The sequence below is a fragment of the Saimiri boliviensis genome, chromosome 4 (assembly GCF_048565385.1).
Source record: "Saimiri boliviensis isolate mSaiBol1 chromosome 4, mSaiBol1.pri, whole genome shotgun sequence".
Taxonomy (NCBI): Eukaryota; Metazoa; Chordata; class Mammalia; order Primates; family Cebidae; genus Saimiri; species Saimiri boliviensis.
The window spans coordinates 86,359,785-86,385,250 of NC_133452.1; the positions used below are offsets into that span (position 1 = coordinate 86,359,785).

General features: G+C 47.6%; 2 protein-coding genes across 3 annotated transcripts; both read right to left on the reverse strand.

Annotated features, from left to right (window-relative positions):
- Positions 1-381: 381 nt before the first annotated feature.
- TREML1 (triggering receptor expressed on myeloid cells like 1) lies at positions 382-5,862 on the reverse strand. 2 transcript variants are annotated; one of them, XM_003922981.4, is made up of 6 exons: positions 5,759-5,861; positions 5,271-5,603; positions 2,424-2,526; positions 1,945-2,033; positions 1,382-1,434; positions 382-1,039 (listed from the first exon to the last, which is right to left on the reverse strand). In XM_003922981.4, exons 1-6 carry the CDS (start codon positions 5,799-5,801, stop codon positions 725-727), a joined length of 936 nt encoding a protein of 311 aa, XP_003923030.1. In that variant the 5' UTR covers positions 5,802-5,861; the 3' UTR covers positions 382-724. The 2 variants fall into 2 exon arrangements, with proteins under 2 accessions (XP_003923030.1, XP_003923031.1); XM_003922982.3 differs by lacking the exon at positions 1,382-1,434 and having other exon boundaries at positions 5,759-5,862.
- A 4,858-nt stretch (positions 5,863-10,720) lies between these two features.
- TREM2 (triggering receptor expressed on myeloid cells 2) lies at positions 10,721-15,431 on the reverse strand. Its single transcript, XM_003922983.4, has 5 exons — positions 15,303-15,431; positions 13,502-13,852; positions 12,037-12,133; positions 11,086-11,279; positions 10,721-10,993 (listed from the first exon to the last, which is right to left on the reverse strand). The coding sequence occupies exons 1-5, from the start codon at positions 15,340-15,342 to the stop codon at positions 10,977-10,979; spliced, it is 699 nt and encodes a 232-aa protein (XP_003923032.3). The 5' UTR covers positions 15,343-15,431; the 3' UTR covers positions 10,721-10,976.
- Positions 15,432-25,466: the final 10,035 nt, after the last annotated feature.

Below are 25,466 nucleotides of genomic sequence, written 5' to 3' on the forward strand. Positions count from 1 at the left end.
TGGTGCTTGAAAATCCTTTGTCCTGCCAGGGAACAGACTTGGTGTCTATTTTCATTTCTGTCCTTATTCCTATTTCTTTTCAGTCCCATTTCTCACACACCATTTGTTCTGGGTCTCTTTTAACCATCATTAACCTAACACCACCTCCACACCGTAACATGTTGTCACATCATGTCACTTATTCACAAGGTGCAGAGCAGAAAGGAGAAGACCTTCTTTGACTCAAGCAAATGAATCTATACTTGGAGGTATCATGAGAAAAGCAAAAAATACTTTTGAAGAAGACTTTTCAGTCTCCCTTGAGTCAAATTCATTATAGTGTTCTGACCAGGGAAGAAAACCATTTCCCCACTGAGAGACAGGAGATCATACAGCACAAAATTTAGACCAGAGTCTTTTCAGTTCACAGGCCAAGCAATCAGTCAAACTTAGACAGTTTCCTTTCCCATTAAGCCATTAAGAGTTTGCACATCATTATTAGGGTTTATTTAGCCCAGCATGTAATGGCAGAAGAACCAGTGGGAGAGTGGGTGGCAGAGAGTTCTTCCCCAAGACATCTCAGTCGCATCTGAGCATCACTTTCCCTGCCAGTAAAGTTGGGACATTGGATTCGATCTTAAAGTCCCTGCTCAGATAACCTACGGATCTTAGGGCATGAGCTGGCTGGCTGGATGCACAGAACCCCCAGGGATGGTCCTCATGCGTTTACATTGTGATGAGCAGCTTAGCTGGATGGAGTCTGATTGTTAGGTGGATTCTGGGCTGGCCCACAGGAGGCCCCTCCACCTTTGTCCCCTCCCGGGAAGATTACGGTGGCATATGTCACAGGCGTGGAGCAGACCAGGACCTTAGGAGGTAGTGGGGGCAATGGGGATGGGGCTAGGGGTGAAGCTTTGCCTGATGGGGGATCGAGATGTAGGCTGGCATAGGTGGTATCATCAAATGAAGGTGGTGAGTCAAGCCTAACATATGGTACATCCAAAGGCAATTCAGTAGCCAGTCCAGAGTCACTGACGTGGTGGACCACTGAGGAGGGATTCTGTAACAAGAGCAGGCAAATCAAGAATGCCTCCCTCTGCCCCAGAACTCCCTTTGGTGGGAAGCCCAGGACCACACTAGATCTATCTCTTGAGTCCTGAGTATGTCAGTGGGCAAGAAGGCTTCATTTTGAAGATTTTCAAGCCCCAAGTTTTTCCCCAAATCTGGGAAGGTGGGATGCCAAGGGAGACCATTAGTGTCAAGTTTATAGCATTTAGGAAGAGGGTCTGAACCTCACCTAGGTCCCAGTCCTTTCTCCACCCCGTCATCCTAGGACCTCTCAGTGAGTATGATGAATGGAATGTCTGGGGAATTTGGCTGTGGGCCTGCAGAGGCCTCTTACCATGCCTGAAACTCTGCTGCTCAGGAATCGGCCACAGACACCAAGCCTGTTCCCTGGCAGGACAGACAACAGCAGCATAGTCTGCTTCTGGGGCTGGCTCAGAGCCCTTCCCTCATTCCCTTCCTTCAGAAGCCTCTGAAATCTCCTCACTACTGCAGACTCACCTTCCCTGCTCCCACCACCAAACCTTCACCCCTTCCATCTCCCCAGCCTGCTATAAATCTCCCCACCTATTTACTGCTTCCAGAGCTCCCTTCCACCCACCTCAGCACTCAGCCTACCTCCTAAAACCCTTTCTCTACCTTCTCCAATGCCCTTCCTCCCACTGCATTGCCCTACCCCTTCCAATTCCTGTCTTTCCATAGGCCTGCTCCCACTGAATCGCCTTCCCTCCCCTCCATCCCTCAGCCCTGGGAATTCTCGGGTATGGGGGTCTTGAGACTTAAGCCCAGACAAATCCGTTTGTAGGGGGATTGGACCTAGACTTCTGGCCTCATCTACACAACTGGTTAATAAAAAAATGGTAGGGCCAGACTGGGCTAGGAAGAGAGACAGCCACCTACCTTTTTTCCTCTTGGCCATCACAGCAAACAGCACCACCGCTGCCACCAGCAGGCCTAACAGGAGCACAGCACCCCAGATCAAAGGGATGCTGAGGAACAGAGAGAGATAGGCAGGCTTAGACCTGAAGCCTGTGGGGAGCTTCTGGCCAGGAGCCCTGGAGCAGTGACAGGAGGGTCACATTCTTGGTGGGGAGAGGTAGATGGAATGGAATGAGGATGGCTGACTGAGGCAGGGAAGAAGAGGGATGCATTAAGATATCCTGGCCGATGATTCACCAGCATGAAGGGACCATGGCTGAACCAGGACAGAGAAGGGGTGTGTGTGTGTGTGTGTGTGTGTGTGTGTGGTCTGTCCAGAAGCTCCCGAGATGTGGGAAGAATCATAAGCTTTCCCCTTTGATCTAGTTTGGAGCTCTAAACAAGTTATTATCTCCTCCACCACCCTTCTCCTGGCCTCCCAAATCCAATCTTTTCAGTACCTCTTCTCATCCTGGCGGGGTTCCAAAGGGTTGGCACTGCCTGCAGGGTTTGAGAATGCGTTCTCAGGCAGGCTGCCAAGCTTATGGGTCTCTTCTTCCTCCTCTGTCAGGCCAGGAACACAGTCAGAAGGAAACATTTAATGAGTGCATGCCCATTGTGGGCAGGCTTCAATATCCTGTTGAGGTCTGAGGGACTGGAGGAGTGGAGCCAAGGCAGGAGAGGTCCCCAGGAAGGAACTCAGAAAGGGAGGGCTAAGATGTTCCTTAGGGGCCTGTCACTCCACAGGTCAGGAAATGGCACTGACTCTTTATGTCTTTACCTGGTTTTGACTATATCCACTTTTCCCTCTACCACCAGCTCCCCCCATCTTCCTGCTGCATTTCTTCCCTTTTACCTGCTCCACCCCGCACCCCTCTGGCCTTATCAAGCTGTTCAGTCTATGTAAAAACACCTGCCGGGGGATTTGTACAGTCTGCTCCTTCCCACCCCAGAATAAGTTTCTCCAACTCTCATCCTCAATGGTGACCTAGCTCCTGGCTCTCATGGGTCTCTAATGGGGCCTCCTCACATACCTGCAACCCTGCAACCCTGCAACCCTGCAACCCCACCCCAAGTTCTGCCCTCCAGACTGAAGAAAATCTGGGTGGGCCCTCATGTGATGCAACATTAACCAACTGACCCTCCCCGAGAGCCTTGCTGGGATCCTGAGACTTGGTTTGAGGACAAGGCTTCTGTCACCCCTGTGATGTGCTTGACCTCTGGCTGCAGGACTTGGAGTTGGTTTCTCTGGGCCTGGAGACTTGTCTTAGGAACCAGGGCAGTCCTTTCAGACCTACTGGAATGGTGCCTTGCCTTGTTCTTGAGAGAGTCATCCTTCCTATTCCCCATCCTATGCCACACCAGGAACCGGGGCTGCCATGGCACATGTCCTGCCCTCCTGGTGCCTATTGGGCCACCTGTGACCACCTTCTCTGAAGCTAAATGCTCACCCGAGCTGCAAGCCATAGCATCTCTGGATGCCATGCTCCACCTGCCTGCCTGAACATCATCTTCCACAGCACCTGCCCCATGGCAGCAAGTTGGGGCTCCAGGTCCCTGTCTCCCTGATCCTCCTCACAGGGAGTCTTATCTTGTCACAATTTGCTTTTTAGGGAGTTAGAACCTGAATTTAGTAACTCAGAGTGTCAAGGAATGAGAAGGGCAAGAATGACAAAGATTAACAATATAGAATATAAAACAATAACCACAGGCTTGAGATGAGAAGAATTCTAAGGACAACTTAGTCTACCCTCTTACTGAGAGGGAAAAAACAAGGGAAGGGGTCAGGCATGGTGGCTCATGCCTATAATCCCAGCACGTTGGGAGGTCGAGGTGTGCGGATCATCTGAGGTCAGGAGTTCAAGACCAGCCTGGCCAACATGATGAAACCCTATCTCTACTAAAAATACAAAAATTATCCAGGTGTGGTGGCAGGCACCTGTAGACCTAGCTACTCAGGAGGCTGAGACACAAGAATCGCTTGAACCCAGGAGGCCAAGGTTGCAGCGAGCTGAGATAGTGCCACTGCACTCCAACCTGGGCAACAGAGCAAGACTCTGTCTCAAACAAACAAACAAAAAAAAAAAAAAAAAAAGGGGGGGGGAAGGGAAAATGCTCTACTTAATTTTATTATTTGGGGATTGGGCATAAACTCTTGAGAAAAGGAAGACCTAAAAGTGAAAAAAATGGCCAGTATCCATAAAAGAAAAAGAGTGGCCATCTGTGCTTCAGGTAGCTGGCCATCTTCCCTCTAGAACCTTTATTTTTAGAACATCTTATCTTTCTTTTTTTTTTTTTTTTTTTTTTTTTTTTTGAGACGGAGTTTCGCTCTTGTTACCCAGGCTGGAGTACAATGACGCGATCTCGGCTCACTGCAACCTCCGCCTCCTGGGTTCAGGCAATTCTCCTGCCTCAGCCTCCTGAGTAGCTGGGATTACAGGCACGCGCCACCATGCCCAGCTACTTTTTTGTATTTTTAGTAGAGACGGGGTTTCACCATGTTGACCAGGATGGTCTCGATCTCTTGACCTTGTGATCCACCCGCCTCGGCCTCCCAAAGTGCTGGGATTACAGGCTTGAGCCACCGCGCCCGGCCAGAACATCCTATCTTTCTAAAAAAAAAACAAAAAAAACAAAAAACTTTTTAATATTTTAAAATTTTATTTTAATAAATGCTCACATACTAGAAAAGTTACGGGCTGTGGAAATGAAACCTGCAAAAATAGTGTTTTTAATACTGAAAATAGGGTCAAGAATATTGGCTTAAAATATTAATGACACTTTTCCCATTTTTAAAATGAAAGGAGTTGAAGTAGTTCGGGCACTGAATGTATATACCTGTAGGTGAGACATACTAGATGCCCTGTGAAGACTTATAAAATTAAGTAAGGCATGAATTCCATAATTTTTAAGGCATCAAGCCTGATTTTACAGGAATAAAACACTGGAAGCTACAAAAATCACTTCTGGTTTATACACTCAGATTCAACATTGTTTAAAACATTTCTAAGTAAAAAATAAGCATCAAGCGTGTTGAACGTGCTGGAAGAAGAGGCCAAGTCCCCGGGGTGGGAAGGCCATGCCTTCCTGTGTGGCAGCACACTAGTGTGGAAGGGGGAAGGGGATGGTTTTCAGCTGATTTATCTCAGACTTCCCACCCAGTTAAGTTTCCGCTCCCTGCAGAGCTGTCAAGAGGATATCTCCTCGGAATGCCTCCTCCCCACTCCTCAAGAACCCAAGAGCCCTGGCAGTAGATGGGGGTGGGGAGGGTAGGTCCAAGGGGTGGTAGCTGGCCTAGGGTAACTCACCTGGGGGCAGTATGTTCAGTGAGACTCTGTGCAAAATCTGGGGCCCCTTGGCCCCCTCCACCATGCAGCCATACTCGCCAGCATCCTCCTCCTGCAAGGTAACCATTTCCACCTGCAGCAGGCCTCCACCCAGGTCCGTGAGAAACGTACGCCTGCTCGCTGGAGCTCTGCGATCCACAGCTGAGGACACCAGGGGCTGGCACCCCTCCAGCGAGAACCGACACCACAGCTTCTGAGCCTTGACGTCCTGGAGCTTATAGTGGCACTGCACAAGAATGGAGCTTCCCACAGGTGCCTGCAGCACCTCGGGGAGACTTCCAACTATGCCCTGACCTGGGGAAGGAAATGGGGTGGGAATGTTGGACAGTAGCTGGGAGCACCTCCCAGCCCAGCTGCTGGCATGGGTGTGGCATTCATAATAACATGCTACTCCTGGGCATGGGGCTGAGCATATGGGGCCCGGAGCTGCAGCTCCTTCTGAACCTTACCTTCTAGTCCCAGGAGCAGCAGCAAGAGCAGGTTGGAGCCCATGGCTGGGCAGAGAAATGTCAGCTCCTGGGCTTGCCTGGGCACTGAGACAGCATTCCCCCGAGGGCAGGAAACATCTGCCTCAGACAGTCACGTGGGGTTCTCAGTGACCATGGGGTGGGAGGCAGAGACTGGTGGGCACCTCCAGGGGTGGGGAAAGGGAGCTCTTCCAAGCCCTGGTTGGCTCAGTGCTCAGGAACTACCCCGAGGGTAGGGGTGGGCAAAACCGGGTGAGAAGACCCAAAGAAAGCCAGAAGCCTGTGGGGGCTGGGGCCCAGCTAAGGAGTGAGAGGGGAGGAGAATTGTGACAACTGGAGGGTGAGAGGAAAGGTGATCTTCAGGGTCTTCCTACTACAGAATCTGAGGGTGCACAGCTGTGGAGGAAGGTAGAGTACCCTGCACCTCACCCAAGGCCATTCTCACTCTCAGTTCTTCAGGAGTGTCCCCCCACCACCCAGGCTTTCAAGAGGTTGTCCTGGCATGCAGCACAACCTCAAACAGGAATTTTCACCTTGATCCTGTGCCCCAGACTGGGTCTTTCTTCATTTATTGTCCTGGACACTCTAAACCCTTTCTTCAGTTCTTGGAAACAAATTCTTTCTTTGATACTTAACATGTCCATTTTCTTCTTCCCCTCCATTTTTCTGCAGTTCTTTAACTAGTCAGTTATTAAATGTCATGTCTCATTTTCATATGTGTTCACCTAATTTTTATCTTTTCCCTCATTTTCCATCTTTTTGTCTGTTTTGTTCTGCCTTCAAAATTTTCTCATTTTTCTTCCATCTCTTCTATGATTGTCTTTTAAATGTTATTTTTTAATATTTTTAATTTGTAAGACAAGATATTTCTTATTCTTGGGGTGTTTTTCAATTCTGGCATACCATTTTTGTTTCATGAATGCTCTGTCTTCTCTGTTGGAAGACAATTCTTCATTAATATTTTCACATTGCCGCATGTTCTAGTCCTGTGCAAAGGGCGCTGGCCAAGCTTTGCTGAAGGGTGATTGAATAGCAAACACGCCTTGAGTGCGACATCCAGAGATTTGCTAGCATTCTTCCTCTTCACCGGAGATTTGTTTACATTCCAGAGTAAAGGTTTCTCTCTCTCTCTCTCTCTCTCTCTCTCTCTCTCTCTGTCCCCGCCCCCTCCCCCAACCTTCTCTCTCTCTTTTCCAGAGAGGAAGATAGACCAGATTCTCCAGATAAACTCCAAGTCTCATAATTTGGGGGTTTCTCTCCTGTGATGCAAACTCATAGCCTGCACAGGAGGCACCTGGCTCTCATTCTTGTTGCCCTCTAGAATTGGGCTCAGGGAACTGGAACAAAAATGTGAGTAATAAACCTAATAAACTATCTGACCTCAGACACAGGGAAAGCACCAGTGGTCAAAGAGACTGCAGCAGCTGGGGATGGGCAGGAGGGGTGCATCGCCCTCATCTAGAGGGCAAGACCTAGAAAAGAGCCTGGAAAGATCATTCCCCCTCACTCCCATTTCCTCCCTTCTCTTCTTATTTTTTCCTCTCTTTCCTTCCTTCTTTTGGGAACAAGAGAGTGAGGAATGGAAAACTGGGAGCAGAAGCCTGAGAAAGCCAGTTAATGTGTTAAGCCTCGTGGAAGTGACCAACTTCCCTGTGAAGTAGAAGTGAAGATTGGGTGACCAACTTTCTCTTTTGCTTGGGACTGAGGACGTTTCTTGGGACACGGGACTTTCTCTGCAAAAACCGAAAAAGTCCTGAACAAACCAGGACAGGGTCACTCTAGTTGGTGATGTGTTTACATCTTACCAGTGCATATCTTTGAATTTTCACAAGAAAGTTATTTCCACACTAACAAACCACCTGGGCATGTTGTGTGAAGATGGAGACTGTATTCAACACTGAACTAGGTGTTGAATATGGTCCATTGCTGGGTGATGGGACAGAGGTGACCAGGCAAGATGCTGGCCTTCATGGAGGCATTGTGTTGTTGGGCATTAGATAAAGGAAACTAGTGTTTATTGAGGACCTACTGTGTGCCTGGCCAAGGACCTTCACAAATGTCCTTTCTTTCTTTTTTTTTTTTTTTTTCTTTTGAGAGAGAGTCTCACTCTGTCACTCAGGCTGGAGTGCAGTGGCACAATCTTAGCTCACTGCAACCTCCACCTCGTAGGTTCAGGCGATTCTCTGCCTCAGCCCCCCAAGTAGCTGGGACTACAGGCATGCACCACCTTGCCTGGCTTTTTTTAAATTATTTTTTGGGGTGGGGGTAGAGATAGGGTTTTGTCATGTTCACCAGGCTGATCTTGAACTCCTGGCCTCAAATAATCTGCCCCCCTCAGCCTCCCAAAGTGCTGGTATTACAGGCATGAGTCACCACATCCGGCCACAAATGTTATTTCTTTCAACCTCACAAAAACCGTGCAAAGTAGGGGAAGTGGTTGTTTTGTTAATTTATTTCTACTAGTGAGGACACCGAGGTCTAGAGGGATTGAGGAACTTGCCTAAGATGTCTTAGTAGAAAGCAGGGTTGAAATTTGAGGCCAAATGGCCTCACTCCCCTTCAGTCCAGGGTGCTCCCAGAGAATCTGAGGCAGAGGTGCCCGTGGTGATTCTAATCCAGAGGTGCATGTCTCTGACACAGCAGAGAAGGAAAGAGAAAGGCCAAGCTCCCATGAGAAGAAAATCCTGATTCTAGGCTGGGGCTGACAGCAGCCACTGCGCTCCAGCACCAGGCAGGCCCCGGGGAGCCCCCCAGGCCATTTCATCAGCATTGGTGCCCACAACTGGGGCAGAAGGTAGGTGGAGAAGGCGCAATTTGGGCTCGGCTCATTCTTGGTGTCTGTACCGTGCCCTAGATCTATAGAAAGCGGAGCACTGCCCCAGGACACAATGAGAAAGTTGAATGTGCCCCTGAGCCAGGGAGGCCACGAGAATACAGATTGGACCAGAATCCCAGGGCTCTAGGGCAGGAGCCAGTGGAGCAGCTTATATGGGGAGTGGACAAGGCAGCGTTGGAGCACAGCTGGGACCAGGGGAGTGATGTGTTGAAGGGAGGCTGGTACATGAGGACTGTGCCAGGGGCTCCATCCTTGTGATTAAAAACCTCAGGGCCAGGTGCAGTGGCTCACGCCTGTCATCCCAGCCCTTTGGGAGGCCGAGGCAGGTGGATCACGAGGTCAAGAGATCGAGACCATCTTGGCCAACATGGTGAAACTCCATCTCTACTAAAAATACAAAAAAATTATTATTATACTTTAAGTTCTGGCGTACATGTGCAGAATGTGCAGGTTTGTAGTTCTCATGGGATCTGATGGTTTTATAAGCGATGGTTTCTCCGTGCTCTCTCTCTCTTTCCTGCTGCTTTGTGAAGAAGGTACCTGCTTGACCCTCACCTTCCACCATGATTGTAAGTTTCCTGAGGCCTCTCAAGCAATGAAAAACTGTGAGTCAATTAAATCTCTTTCCTTTATTAAAAAAAAGTATATATATATATATATATATATATATATACATATATATATATATATATATATATATATATATATATATATATACACACACACACAATTAGCTTGGCATGGTGGTGCATGCCTGCAGTCCCAGCTACTTGGGAGACTGAGGCAGAAAAATTGCTTGAACTCAGGAAGCGGAGGTTGCAGTGAGCTGAGATCGCGCCATTCCACTCCAGCCTGGTGATAGAATGAGACTCTGTCTAAAAAAAAAAAAAAACCTCAGGTGCCCAAGTCCAGATTAGGTGGCATGGGGCAGCCATCTGAGCTGTGGCCACCGGGGCTCTTGGGTATCCGCTTCTCTGGGGCTCATCCCAGAGAGCCTGAGAATATGGCCAACTCGCTTCCTCTTTCCCCTGCAGCTCACCCTCAGGGGAGTCTCCTCCCAGTTTCCCCCTGACTCTTGGCCTGGCTGGTGTGTGTGCTGAAGAGGGACATGAGGTTGCGTGGGCTGCCCTGGCTGTTCCCTTGGCCCTGAATACTCCTCCTCGTGATGTCCTCATGATTCACTTCCTTGCCTCCTTCCGGTGTTCCTCAAATGGTACCTTCCGGCTGCCGCATTTAAGATGGCGTCACCCCTGTCCCTCCTGCACACCCATACTCCTAACCCTGCTTCATGCTAATTTTTTCCTCAGCACTTTTGCCCTCTGACAGGCTATCAGATTTACTTACTGTGTACATGGTCTGTCTCCTCTCCTTCCACTAAAAGTGAGCTCTGTGGGGGAAGAACTCTCACCTGTTTTGTTCACGGTTATGTTTCCAGTGCTCAGAGTAGTACCCGCCATAGACTAGTTGCTCAAACTAATACTTGTTGAATAAATAAGTAGGAGTGAGTTAGAGGAAAGAGCACCTTGAATACCAAGTGAAATTTGGATTTCCAGGCTCTACTGGGGATTTTGGGTGCGTTCCTTTCCCTTGTTGAGCCTCAGTTTTCCTTCTATATGATGCGGGGCTTGAACCGTCAGCTCCTAGTTTGATATGCTGTGCTTTATCAAATGTGATATGCTATATTTAACAAGCCCTTGTCATTTCTCCAAAAGGGAAGTGGCATGATGAAAACAGAGTTCTAAGGAGATGAATGGGTGAGTGGGCCAGGATTTGACCTTGGTGGGGGAACTGAGTCAGCTGGAGGGGGCTTTGGGGCAGGGAGGCCCCATAAGCCAAGGGAAGCGGATAGAGAGGGTGAATGCTGGGGAGGAGAGCAGAAGAAGACTGGATGCTAGAGAAATCCCAGAGGAGGAGGCAGGACTTGGCAATCAGATCTAGGGAGGCAGGAGAGAAGGAAAAAACTGGCCGACTGGAAACTGTGGGAATGGGGGGATGTGGTATCCTATGGTCCTGGGCCTCAAGGAGCGAGGTCTCTTATCTTTTTCTCATCCAAATTTATTTTCCTACCCCTGTAGAAGAAAATGAGACTTTCATGAAGCCCAAAACTATGCAGTTAAATATGACAGTCTTGGATTTATTTATGAGTGTTAATGTCCAATGCCCAGAAGTTGTCAGGTGATCTTACCACCTCCCCTCTCCCTCAACCTGTCCTTGCTTCCGGGGTCCAGGAGAAGCAGGATTCAGGCAGAGTAGCCTCTTGCCAGAGCAGAAGAACCAGGAGTCCTGGTGGCCGAGTGGCAAGTGTTCAGGCTGGGCTGGTCCCTGGTGGGACTTCTCCTGGACTTTTCCTCCCATCCTCTTCCTTCACGTGTCTCTCAGCCCTGCAATAGTCCAAGGACTCATGCAGCCCCTCTCAATGCCACCTCCCATCCCTGCCCAGTCCACCCTCAATGGCTGTGCTCTCCAAGCTCACCTGGCAGAGTTTGGAGCTGGTGCCCCGGGTCATAGCCACAGTCCGGCTCACTGAGTGGATGTGTCCCTAGCTTCTGCCCGTGCCAGGCTGCAACCCAGAGGGCGCTGGCTGCTAGAATCTTGATGAGAAAGATGCAGGCCAGGAGGAGAAGGATGGAAGTGGGTGGGAAGGGGATTTCTTCTTCCAAGAGGCTCCTTGGAGAGACAAGGAGGGCAGGTGGGAGCCTTGAGATGGCCTACAGACTGGAATCTTCTCTCAGGGAATGGGGAGAAACCAGGAGCTTCTAGGAGCTCAGCACACTTCCCTACCCAGAACCATCCCTGGGAAAGGCCTTTTGGGGGGCTTTGGGAGCTCGTAGTCAAGAGGCTTGGGTTCTAGGCATGCTCTGCCACTAACTTGCTGAGTGCACTTAAACACATCACCTTCCCTCAGTGAGTGGTTTTCTTCTGTACATAGCAGTAATACCATGGTGTGTGTGTGTGTGCGTGTGTGTGTGTGTGTACATACACGTGTGCTTAGGTGGCTATAAAAGCAATGTTTAACTATCAGTACGCAGGTATGGACCAGTCAGAACTGATTCTGGTTCTACCAAAGAAGTAGAGATCTGGGGGTCCTCGCTTTGTACTAAAGTACGAAAACTTTCATTGTTGCTGAATTTTGGGGATGTCTGGGAGCTGCCAGGGAGGGGTGGGAGCTGCCATTTAGGAGTCTTAGAGCAGCCACTCTTTACAAACCATTATGGAAGCCTTCCAATGAACGAACAACTGACACAGTTACACTAACTAACACGTAGCAGCTGGCTGGAGGGGTATTTAGGTAAGACACATCCAGGGCCCTTCAGGCTCCAGTTGCCTTGTGATTTGTAGTTCAGGACGCCCAGCCCTCACCCCCTGTCAGGCTCTGCAGGGTGAAAGTCTCCCCACGGGTTTTAGGAAAGACCCATCACTTTACCTGGAGATGCTGTGCTCCACATGGACATCCTCGAAGCTCTCAGACTCCCCGGGGACCCAGAGATCTCCAGTGTCCTGGTGATCGTGATCCAGGGGGTCTGTGTGAGGCAGAGCCATGAGCCTCCAGCCCTTCCTCCTTGAGGCAGGGGGAGAACTTTGGTGGGAGAACCCTTATGGGTGGGGTGAGGTCACCTGGGGTCTGGTGCTATGTGGATCAAGTCATTAAGCTTCATAAGCCTCAATTTTCCCACTTACAAAGTGGGCAGTTAGGAACACTTCCTTAATAGCAGGATTGCCAGGATTCCGTGATGGCACCTCTGTGCAGTGTCTAGCACCTCATCGGAGCCCATTAACTGCAACACCCCCATCCTTCCACACAAGGGCTGAGAAGGGCAGATGCAATCCTGAATGTACTTGAATATCCTATGTAAACTGTCAAACCGTCTGCACGAGCTATGAGTTATTGTTATTTTTCTGTCTCCCTCTTGAGAGCTGACTAAGGGAGTTCACCACGACCCACCACCCTTAGAAAAGTGGTGGAGGTGGGGTTTGCATCTAGGGCCGGCAGTCTCCCCTGACCTCCCCACATTAGGCGAATACTACTCCTGACCTCACTTCCATGGTAAAGAGCCGTACTGGGGAAGGGGTTGGAAAAGAGGAGATTCAGAAAAGGCCTCTGCAGCCCCAGATCTGTTCTATGGGTCACAGTTGTGTTCTGGACACTCAAGCAGATCTTCCGGGATGGTGGTCCCTGCACAAAGCTCGGGGGTGTGGGAAGGAGACACCCTGGCTCACCTACCCACACCTGGAACGACGGTCCCAAGACAGTTCAGTAGCAGGAGGCTCAGAGCAAATGACACATCCTGCCCCAGCCCCCCAGAACTCACGGGAACCCTGTGGGGCAGCAGGACAGACACAACCCTCTCCATTCAAAGGTGAGAGAACGGAGGTTCAGAGAAGTGAAGCACATTGCCTGGCCCAAGCAAGTGTTCCTTTCTAGGGGTGATTTTCTGCACCAGGTTGCTGCTTAACTTTTGTTAATAGGGCCACTGGCTGGTTGGTGAGGGAATCAATTAACCTCCTCCTCCTCCTTAAGGACCTCCTCTCATGTTCACATGCTAACTGGATGGAGATGGAGAAAGCTGTTTGGGGAAGCAGGGCCAAGGCCAGGCTGGCTCACAGAGTGCCTTAATGCAAAGTAGAGAAAGGTACCCTTTTTGGCAGGTTGATGCAGCTCTGTGCCAGAAAGCACAGCCTGGCGAAAGGATTCTGGGGTGGATTTCGACCCCCTTGTGCAGTGAGCAACCTGCACAACTATCCTTGGTAGCCCTGAATGGGGAGATGAGACCCACACAATGGGTTTTCCCAGGATCCTTGAGAGTCCAGAGGGTGATTCTGCACACAGACACCCAAAACATGAAGCCTGGAACAGGGGCAGGCCAGAGAGGCAGCCACCACCCACTCACCTTCCAGCACCTCCACCAGCACCCTCCTGAGGGTGTCAGCCTCGCTGCCATGGAGGATCTGGCACTGGTAGAGGCCTGCATCGTGGGGCTGTAGATTCCGCAGTGTAATGGTGAGAATGCCACCCAGGGTATCGTCTGTGATGACTGTGCTCCCATTTCGCCTCCTCAGGAAGGACAGCAGCCACAAGTTATGCGTGCTGACCACACGATGGCATGGGCCCTTCTCACCCAGCTGGCGGCACCAGGCCTTGCGCCTTCCCCATTGCTTCATGGAGTCATAGGGGCAGGACACCTGCAGGGACTGGCCCGCCACACCCTGGAACACTGTGGTGTTGTGGGCTCCGGACAGCTCTGGGGAGGAGACATTCATTCACTTCTTCATTTACCAAATACGCATTGAACACCTGCTCTGTGCAGTGACCTAAACAGACAAAAATTCTGCCCAGACGGAGCTTGGGTTCTTATACAAGTTGGGAGCAGATGGCACAGCCCAGGCATGTGTTTGTGGGAAATTGAGAACCAGGAAACCTGGGATCTGGGTTTGGTCTTCTCATTATTGGGCTTGCTGAGCCTCTTTAGAGAAGTAACTGACCCTGCTGGGCCTATTCTGAAGACACTTGGTCTTAAGACCCCCTCCAGTTCTGTTCTGCACACGTCTTTGCTGTCATACAGGACTAGGACCTCTCAGCTTGGGGCTGGCTGGGCATGCACTCCCTGCCTCGCCACTCCTGCTTGCTCTGCAGCCGCCCACGTTGGTACTGACTTTCCTGACCTTTAGCTTCCAGCTTCCCTATTTCTGTGGCTTTGTTCCCCTTTCAGGAAGGACCCGTCTCAGAGATATTTTGGGGGAGACATGAGACTGCTATTTTGGAAACCCTCCTTAGGGTGGGGGTGATGGGCTTAGAGCACCAGGCTATACTGCTGGGGTGTGGGCTGTAGCAGAAGCCCCCAGAGCCCTCTGCTGTGACTTCTCTCTTGGTCCTCCCTTGCCTGCCATCTTCAACCATGACTGTGACAGAGGCTTGAAAGATAGCACTGGGGAGCTGGTGGCCTGTCTTCTGAAACTAGAGAGACCAGATGGGCAGTGACCCTTTCCCACCTCACCACCTCCTATTCACGCCCCAGGACTCCACCTTCCCCTGCCCTCCCCATCTAGCAAGCTGCAGGAACAAGACTCCATTTGACACCATCTCTCCTCTTGCCCAAGTTTGTCCAGTGCTCTGGGGGAGCAAAAGGTACACTTCCCTCAGTGGGAAGAAACAATCGTTTACAAAAATTTGGTGTGTCAATTTCCCCCAACTCAGTGACAGAAATCTCCGGGCCCCTTACCTCCCATCAAGAGCTGAGAGGACTTTCGGAGCAGAGGAGAGAGTGCCCCAAAGATTCAGATGAACGTCCTAAGGTTCTTTCCTCCTTTATAACTGTAGGGGCTCATAATTAGTGGCTTATAATTTCAGAGGCCATTCCCAGTGCCAGTGCCCCCCAAAGCTTTCCCCAACTGCCAGCTAGTGCCTGGGTTGCCACTGTCAGCACTGCTTCCCTCCCAATGCAACCAGAGCCCACCAGCCCCTTACATGTCCACAGGCAGGAAGAGTCTGGGGCTGGGTTTTGATACGGGATAGGGAAGGAGGGTGTGAAGAATATGGGCAGAGTGCGGAGGAGAGGAGTGCAGAACAGGACACTCAGGCATACCGAGGACTGCCACCGCCTTCATAATTCCTCCCATGGCCCGCCACCTGCTCCCCAACCACATGCTCAAAGTGAGGAAAGAAGGCATCCCAGGGCATGGCGGGGGTCCTACCTGTGACAAAGAGTAAGATGAGCAGCCGGAGGGGCTCCATACCACCCTGTCCCAGCTAAGGGAAGATGCAGACTGTCTTGTGCAAGATCTTGTCTTTCCCTTGAACTGCAGAAGAGAGGATCAGTCATGTCAGGCACTGCCCACAGGAACTGGGCTTCTGGGGATTGAGCAATAGTCAGGACTGGGGTCTGGAGGCCATGCAGGGTGGGAAAGGAGGGGGAGGAGGAGTTGGTCATTGCAGCCCTGGCGGAAGGAGGCTGTCTCCCAGATCTCTGAGAAGCCAGCCCACCCTCCTGCTGGTGCCAGCCAGGGTGGCCCCCAGATGGCTGAGGCTTGTAAGGCCCTGCACTGCTCAGTTTCCTTGCAGAGCCTAGCCCAGGGATCACAATCCTCATAGCTGTATTCTACCAGCCGCAATGCCCGCCATCTTCTGGTTTCAGCCTGCAAGGGTTGGAGAACAGCTGTGCCCTCAGAAGCCAGGACACTCACCCAGCCCCTCTTAGTTCTTTCCCCCAGGGCTGTCATTCCTGTAGTGTGGCAGCAGTTAAGTACACAGCTCTGGAGCCAGGCTTCCTCACTTTCTGGGTGTGTAACCACCCATCCAAAATCCACCTGTGTCTCAGTTCCCTGATCCGTACAGTGGGAATAATGATAGTGCAAAGGGTTATCAGGAACACCACGTGGGTTCCTACAGGTAAAGTGCTTTTCAGTAGGGCCTGACATACAGCATTCAACGAATATGAACTATTACCATTATCCTAGTTAGCAGGGAAAAGGGAAATGGGCTTCCATAAGACAGAGAATTTTCTCTCCCACTTGGAATTTTCTGCCCCAGTTTAGCCTTCTTGGAACTGTTGGGTGTCTCTTGTGTGCACATTTTCACACTGGCATTTATTTTGTGCACACACATGCTTGAACTCCTGACCATCCAACAGGTTGAGACAGGATATTTCCCAGAGTACTAGGGGTAGGGGTGTGTTTTTCTAAAGGTGCAGGTTCCCATGAAGGGTGATCCAAGCATGGGGACCCACATGTGTTAAGGTACAAAGGTGTGAAATGTCCCAGTGTGTCAGGGATTGGCTGGGGGAGGCTTGAGGCAATTCTAAGGGTAGAAAGTTGAGTTGTGCTGAGAGTGGCAGCAGAAGAGGCTGGAGAAACCTGTAGGGGCCTGTGGATTGTCAGGGTCTGTTTAGTTTCCAGCACTCACTCACTTATTTGTTCTTTTATTCATTTATTTACTCATATTTACTGTGCATCTACCTTACAGACAGGGAACGTGTTTGGAGATGGGAATTCACAGGAAGGAGAAGACAGGCCTCCACCCAGAAGGCCAAGCCTTGGCCAGCCTTGCTTCAAGGGCCTAGGGGCTGAAAGGCCACCTGAAGATCACTCTGCAGGTACTCTAGAAGTCAGGTTTATTGGCCCATAACTTACATTTACAAAAATTTACCCCGTTTAGATGTCTAGTATAAATTTTGACTAACTCAGACATCTATGCAACAGCCACCACAATCTCCATGTCTATGTAACACAACACCACAATATAGAAGGTTTTGTTTGGCTCAAGCAAGAGCCCTCGTGCCCATTTTAGCCAGTCTCTCTTTCCAGTCCAAGGCCTGGCAAGTGCTGATCTGGCATCAGTTTCTGCAGCTTCCTGCCCTTTCTAAAATGTCATAGACATGGAATCAAACAGTACATAGCCTCTTGGGTCAGTCTTCATTCACTCATCAGAATAAATTCAACTTGCATCAAGTTGTGCTTCTCAAGAATTGATTCCTTTTTATTGCTAAATCATCTTTCATTCTATGGTTGAACCACAAGTAGGGTATTCATTCACCCTCTGATGGACATTTGGGTTGTTTTTAGTTGGGACAATTATGAATAAAGCCACTATAAACATTCATGCACATATATTTTGTGTGGACATATGTTTCTATTTCCCTGGGATAAAATCCTAAGAATGGGAGTGCTAGGTCATGTGTAAGTGTATGTTTAAGTCTACAAAAGTTGCCAAAGTCTTTTTCAAAGAGGCTGTAGCATTTTTACAACCTTGTCAACACTTAATATCATCCGGTTTTTAAAAGCCTTTCTAATAGGTTTGAGGTGATAGCCCTCATTCGATTTTAACTTGTGTTTTTCTAATGAGTAATGATATTGGACATCTTTTTACTGTTTATTGCCATCTATACCTTCTTCAGCAAAGTATTAGTGAAAACTTTTGTCCATTTTTAATTGTTTATTATTATCATCATTATTGAGCTGTGAAAATTCTTTATATCTTCTGGATAGCAGTCCTTCATCAGATATGTGATTTGCAAATAGTTTCTTCCAGTCTGTAACTTTTTTCTCATTTCCTTAGCAGCATCTTTCAAATGGGTAGATTTTATTGCTGAAGAAGTCCAATTCCTTGAGTTTTCTTTTTATGATTTGTGCTTTTTTGTGCTCTTTTAAAAAGTTTGCCTACCTCAAAGTCACAAATATTTTCTCCTGTTTACCAATAGAAATTTTATAGTTTTAGATTTTAGATTGTGGTCTATGATTCATTTTTCATTAATTTTTGCATGTGGTATAATATGTACTTTGCAATTTTTTAACATATGGATGTCCAATTGTACTAACATAGTTTGTTGGGAAGACTATCTTTTCTTCATTGAATTACCTTAGTATATTTGTTGAATTGACATGTAGGTCTAGTTCTTGACTGTTCTGTTCCATTGGTCTATGCATCTATTCTTTCTCCAGTGTCACACTGTCTTGATAACTTACAGTAAGTCTTAAAATCAGTGGTTCTTCAAAATGTTTTCGACTATTCTAGTTAGTTTGCTTTTGCCATGTAAAATTTAAAATCAGCTCCTGGATTTCTAATCCTCTTCTCCCCACCCCCAAAAGCCTGTTGGGCTTTCAGTTGGGATTGCATTGACTCTATGGTTTAGTTTTTGGGGCAAAATAGACAACACTGTTGAGTCTCCCAAGCCATGGACACAGTTCGGCTGCCCATTTATTTCTTCTATGATTTCTCTCATCAGTGTTTTCTAGTTTTCAGCATACACATCTTGCACTTATATTGTTACATTTCTATGTAAATATTTCATGATTTGGGGTCCGATTTTACATGAGTCTAGCTCTCCATATCCCAGGCAGCAGCAGAACTCATAAGCTCCATAAGTCTTTATCTTACTTTCTGGTCCATTTAAGCTGCATGTTGGCTCCTTGTCCCTACTCCTTCCCACCTGAGTAAAAGGTCTTTAAACCCCCCGGAAAAGCAAAAGCACCAAGAAATCCTTACCAGTTACTCACAGCACATGCACATCTAATGCTCTTCTTTTAACTTGTGTTAATTTTCCTGTTCCCTCAATCCTCATAAGAACATTTCTGCACCACCCCGCTCCCAAGCACAGGACCCTTCTTTTCCCTTTGCTAAATCTGAGTTCAGAGATACCTGCCACCCCACATCTGGGCACAAGAGTTCATGTCCTTCTGTCATTACATCAGAATTTCATCACTCCCTGATGCGTTCATTCATTCATGTGCTAGGCATGGTGTTAACAGAACCATGGAGCCTTAGTGTTCCTAGACATCATGGTGACCATTTCTGGGAAAACCTCAGAACCAGAAGCATGACTGGACACAAGACATGCTCCTGATGTCTAACTTTAGCTGAGACCTCACAGCTGCCTGGTCATCCTCTTCAGAACTCCTGGAGGCGCCCTAGTAAGCCCTAAAGTAGAGGTTCCAAATCATCACTTTCCTCAAACACACACTTTCACTTCCTTCTCCTTCCTCCCTAGGAGTAAATCAAGACAGTCAAGCAGGAGCGTTCTCACGCTCTTTCAGATCAGATCCTCCATCATCTTCCCATCTGCGTTCAGCCAGCCTGAGCAGCCAGGAAAGCACTAGATGTTGGTCAGGACCATGGCCAGCACCAGCCTCTGTGCTTGGCTGGGGAGGCATGTGACTGGAACAGCCGATATAGGAACAGGCCTCCCAAAGCTGGAATAACTCCAGTTCTATCGGGCTTATCGTCAGCCCAACCTGGGACAGCCCCTGCAAAGCCTTGCCTGAGAAGTAGGCTTAAGGCAGTGGTTGGTGATGTCCACTCCACCCTTGGCTGGGGCCACCAAACTACGAACAACAGAGCCCACACATTTCATTCACCAATAAGCAGCCACTTTAGACTTCTTTTTCCCAGTTACGTCTTTGATTGTGTTCTCCTTTCACTTTATGTTACCTTCCTACATCCAAACCCCTGCTTTCAGGTCCCAACCTTTATCCCACCTCTGATACGGCTTAGGCTTGACCCTTCTTCCCATCTCTCTCTTTGTATTTGTACCATCATCCTGTGACACTTTCAGCTTAGGCAGCTCTTCCATTTTAACACCTCATATTTTCCAAGTTGCAGATCTCAGCCTCTGTTGAGGCCCAATGAATCCCCTCTCCATGGCAAGCCATCTCCTGGGGAGTGTGTGTGCGTGTGAGTGTGTGATGATGACACTGGACTAGGTCTCAGGCAGACAGCAGGCCAGTTTGGCAGCAGCTAATGGGCCCGACTGAAGTGATGCTGATGTTACACCAAGGGAAGGGCTGGCTGAGAACTCAGGAGATGAGATGAACCCGGGTCATAAACCTGGTGCAGACATTGCAGGCATTGTAGGGCTGAGGTGGAAGCATAGGGAACCTCTCCTGCCTCTTGATTCAATCAGAACTGCTCCAGATTCTGACTGGCATTATAAAGGATATCCAACCTGCACATGAGGGAACAGTGTGCCTACTGAAGCCTGAGTAAGGGTTAAGCACACAGACTTTGGCTTCTTAAAAATATCTGCTTAAACCCAGATCTGTTATTTATTAGTTATGTGGCTCTGGGCAACTTTCTTAACTCTCTGAGCCTAGCTTCACTATCTGGGTATATAAAGCTATAGCATATTGTTAATTGAAAAAAAGGAAAAAAGGGTAGCCAGTACTATTTTCCTTTCTCCTCAATCTATTTCTCCCTGAAATCTTCCTTCTATCCTCCTGCGTCCCTCCATCCCAGGTATCCATTTCTTTTTCACAGGTGATCGTTCTCTCTGCCCTAGATGGTCCCCGGCAACTTGCTTTCTCACCTGGTCTTCTCTTCCAGGGTCTTTGATTTCTCCACTCCCTCCTGTTCACACATTTCTTCTTTCTTTGTTTTTTTAAAATAAGTTTCAACCTTTTCACTATGTGGAGAATTTAAAATATACACAAAAATACAAGTATAATAAGCCCCATCTACCAATAAGTCATCCTCAACCAGTTAATCAACTCATGGCCAGTTTTAGCTTGGTCCATTCCCTGTCTCATGTATAATTTTGAAGCAAATCCCACACATCATATTATTTCATCCATAATGATTTCAGCTAAGAGACTCTTTTAAAACTGAAAGTAAAACCTACAGAATGTCCAATTGTTTCAGCAATGTCATATATATTTTCCAGGTTAAAAAAAAAATTAGATCCAAATAAGTCTGCACATTGCATTTGGTTGATACATCTTTTAGGTCTATTTTATTTTATTTGGTTTTATTTTTGTTGTTTGTTTGTTTTTAAGGTTTTGTTTTTTGTTTTTTGTTTTTTGTTTTTGACAGAGTCTTGTTCTGTTGCCCAGGCTGGAGTGCAGTGGCATGATCTCGGCTCACTGCAACGTCCACCTCCCGGGTTTAAACGATTATCCTGCCTCAGCCTCCTGAGTAGCTGAGATTACAGGCATGCCAACACTATACCCTGTTATTTTTTTGTATTTTGCTAGAGACAGGGCTTCACCATGTTGCCCAGGCTGGTCTCCAACTTCTAAGCTCACGAAATCCTCTTGCCTCAGCCTCCCAAAGTGCTGGGATTACAGAGGTGAGTCACCATGCCCAACTTTTTCAGTCTCTTTTAATTTGTAGTTTCTCTCTTCTTTTTTATCTTCCCTTGCAATATATCTGTTGAAGAAACCAGATTCCTGTAGAATTTCTTGTGATGTGAAGTTTCCTGATTCATCCCCACAGTATTGTTTAGCTTTCTCCTCTGTGCCCCACATTTTCTATAAATCGATAGTTAGCTATATAGAGGCTTTTCAGATTTTTTTCTTAGGCAAATACTTCATAAGTGGTGGAATAGTCTTCCACCAGGAGGCACCGTACCTGACATGGAGGAGGGCTGCTTTTGTCATGCTAGCAACTGTTCTTGCTCAACACCGAGATCTACTTATTCATTTGAGGTTGCAAAGTTGATCATTCCTTTTTAGGTGTTACTCGGTTTACTTCTGTAAGGAAAATATACTTACTCTCACCCATCATTTGGCCTGTACAAGAAAGGCAAGAGGAATGCTTTATTCTTTCTTTAATTCACATGTTTTTGAAAGCATGCATTAGTTCATTAGTACTCTTCAATTATGACTAGATTTTAATTTTGGCATAATTATAAATGAATGATTTAGACATGTTTGATATATGACAATCTATTATAGTTAGTATTGCTATTGATTTTCAGTTTATTCTTTTTTTTTTTTTTCTTATGAGACAAGGTCTCACTCTGTTACTCAGACAGGAGTGCAGTGGAGTGATTATGGCTCACTTCAGCCTCAACCTTCTGAGCTCAAGCAATTCTCCTGCCTCAGCTTCCTGAGTAACTAGGATTACAGGGGTGTGCCACCATGCTCAGCTAACTTTTAAATCTTTTTGTAGAGGTGGGATTTCACTATATTGCCCAAGCTGGTCTCAAACTTCTGACCTCAAGCAATCTTCCCACCTTGCCCTCCCAAAGTGCTGGGATTTCAGACATGAGCCATTATGCCAGGCCAGATTAGTCTATCTGTGATCAATGGTTAGTTCTTGAGTCCTTTGGGCTAATCCAAGTAGCCTTTGATGGCTTCTTTGCCATGTGGATGAGAAGATATCCCGGGAATAGTTCATATATTTCTTGCTAGACCTGGGTCAGCCATTTTCAGGGAGCCTTGCTTCTTTTTTTTTGTAACAATCTGGGCATTTTGGGTTTTGATTGCTACGTTGTTGGCCATTGTCTCTAGGATTCTTTAGTGAACAAAGAGATTAAATGTGTTTTCTTTTTAATTAATTCTTTGAGAATTAATTTTGTTTTTTCATTCTAATGAAGCCATCCTTGGTGAGCTCTTGGATAGCCCTAGAATGGGGACTGGTTGCCGTAAGATCCAACTGTGTGAGTAGAGGATTGAAACTGTCAGCTCCTTTCCCCACCCTAGACCTTCAGGGAGTGGAGAAGGGCTGAAGGTTGAGTTGATCACTAATGGCTAATGATAGAATCAGTCATGTCTATGTAATGAAGTCTCCATAAAAACCCCAAAAGACAGGATTCCAAGAGCTTCCAGCTTGCTGAGTAGATGGAGGTGCCTCGAGGGTGGTGTGCCCAGAGAGGGCATGGAAGTTCAGTGCCCTGTTCCACACGCCTTGCCCTATGCATCTCTTCCACCTGGCTGCTCATCTGTATCCTTTGTAATATACCTTGTCATAAACAGGTAACATTAAGTAAAGTGTTTCCTTGAGTTCTGTAAGCTGCTCTAACAAATCAACCAAATGCGAGAATAGGATTGTGAGAACTGCTGATTTATAGCTGAATTATCAGAAGAGTAGGTCACAGCCTGGGATTTACAACTGGCGTCTGAAGTGGTGGCAGTCCTCTGGGACAGTCCTTAATCTGTAGGATCTGATGCTATCTCCATGTAGGTAGTGTCAGAGTTGAATCAAGTTGTAAGACACCCTCCTGGTACCCACTGGAGAATTGTTTGTTGTTGGGAGGGGGAAACACACACCCATTTTGATGACAAGAGGTGAGGTATTTTGTACTGAATGTTTGCTATCATTGTTTAGTAGGAAAAACTGTTTGTTTGTTTGTTTACCTATCTCAGACGACTTTGTTTTTTGAGACAAGGTCTCACTCTGTCACCCAGGCTGGAGTGTGGTGGCACCATCATGGCTCACTGCAGCCTTGACCTCCAGGAATCACATGATCCTTCCACATCTCAGCCTCCTGAATTGCTGGGACTACAGGTATGTGCCACACCTGGCTAGTCTTTGTATTTTTTGTAGAGACAGGGTTTTGCCATGTTGTTCAGGCTGGTCTCGAACTCCTGGGATCAGGCAGTCTGCCCAACTCAGCCTCGCAAAGAGCTAGGATTACAGGTGTGAGCCACCATGCCCAGCCCAGACTTTTCATTCATGGCCTTCAATTGCTCCTGTGCACGTGCTCCCTAGAAAGTCATGAATGGCCTCTTCCCAGCTCTGGCATCTCTTAAGATTTTCTTCTGCCTTTGACATGGGTGACCACTATGCTTGCTCCCACCCCTACCCGTGCTCTTCTTTGTTCATTCCTGCTCCGTCCCTGGGAGACTGACCCTTCTGGACCTTGTGCCCAGGCTTGCTGCCGGGTCTGGCCAAAGAGACATTGAAAGGAGCTTGGAATGCAGGAAGAGAAATAAGCTGTGGTGTTTGTTTCCCCCTACCTCATCCAAGCTTTGATGTGGCTCAGACAATGGCTGATTTCCTGTATGGCCACAGCTCCTCCACGACCGTGGCTCTCACTTGCCTCCAGTAAGAGAATTCTCCCTCCCTGTTCTTTCAAGACCAGGGTATTAACAGCTTTCTGTATTTGGATGCATCACCATCTCCTGTTGGTTCCCTTATCCTTACCCTTTTTTTAAAGAACTTCTATGAAATTATCAGCAGTTAAACCCTTTGTGCATGCATCTGTTTAGAAACTTGGCTTACACCTATCTTATCCTTTTCACTCTTATTGGATAAAGTGAGAGAGCCTGAAGCAGCTCTCCCCAGGGGCACATTCATTTATTCCACTAAGCACCTATGTGCCAGGCACCATGCTGGTGCCAGGAAGGTGCTGCCTCTTTGTTGCTGGATGCGGAAGTGCTGCTGATATTGTAAATCTGTAGTGGCTGAATTCTAGATCAATACTTTGGGTTGGGAAAGTGAAGGGAGATTCTCAAATGAGTTACCAGAGGGAATTTGGGACATATATGGATCAGACCATCTCAGTCAGAAAGGCACGTTTGGGCTTCTGGTCTGAGTGTGAGCTGAGCAGTCAGGATGCCCATCAGGGTGGAAATGGGCACAAGACCTTTTTAGTTGGTTCTTGTAAATTGTAATAAACATGCCTTATTTTTCCTTACATTAAAAATATTTGGAGAAGATATATTAGTAGCATGATGCTATTAATTTCATATAACACTCATTAATATCTCTTAAAAATTAATGCTTTGTGTCAGTACAAGAACAGAAAATCAAACACTGCATGTTCTCACTCATAGGCGGGTGTTGAACAATGAGAACGCATGGACACAGGGAGGGGAGCATCACACACTGGGGACTGTGGGGGGGAAATAGGGGAGGGACAGCGGGGGGTGGGGAACTGGGGAGGGATAACATGGGGGGAAGTGCCAGATATAGGTGATGGGGAGGAAAGCAGCAAACCACATTGCCATGTATGTACCTATGCAACAATCTTGCATGTTCTTCACATGTACCCCCAAACCTAAAATGCAATTATATATATATAAAAATTAATGTTTTGTGAAACACCAAGAATTGACTCTAAATCCTTCAACAGCTACAGTAAGCTTACTCGCCTTAGCTCTTGATCCGCTGCTTTTGTGTTACAAGGCTACTGCTGTGTAACAAACCCCACCTTTAGTCAATCTCGTGCCTTGGATCTCTAAGCCATCGCCACAGCCTCAAATATCACAACTCCTCCCAAAGCACAAAACATAAAATATCAGGGATCAAAGAGACGTGGAGGATCCACTCTTTCACCTACCTCAGGCCCAACTTACCAAATCCTGGTTTTGGCTAAGGAAATACGTCTTCTTCAGTGGAGACATTAATAACCTATCAGTGGACGGGAAAAGGATTAAAGAGCCAGGAAAAACTGGCTCAAGGAGAGATTTGGTTGGGACACGTGAGTGAGACGGTGGCTGCCAGGTATTGACAGTAAGATAAATACAGACTTTAGAATATACACTTCTGTGTTTCCTTGGGGGACAGGATAAAGTTGTAGATTACTCTGATAACATGTGTGTGTGTATGTGTGTGTGTGTGCGTGTGCAGGCCTGAGTTTCCTAGAATGAAACTCCATGAAAGACAAGACCACTACAAAGTCCAGCTTGTAAATGAGTTACACA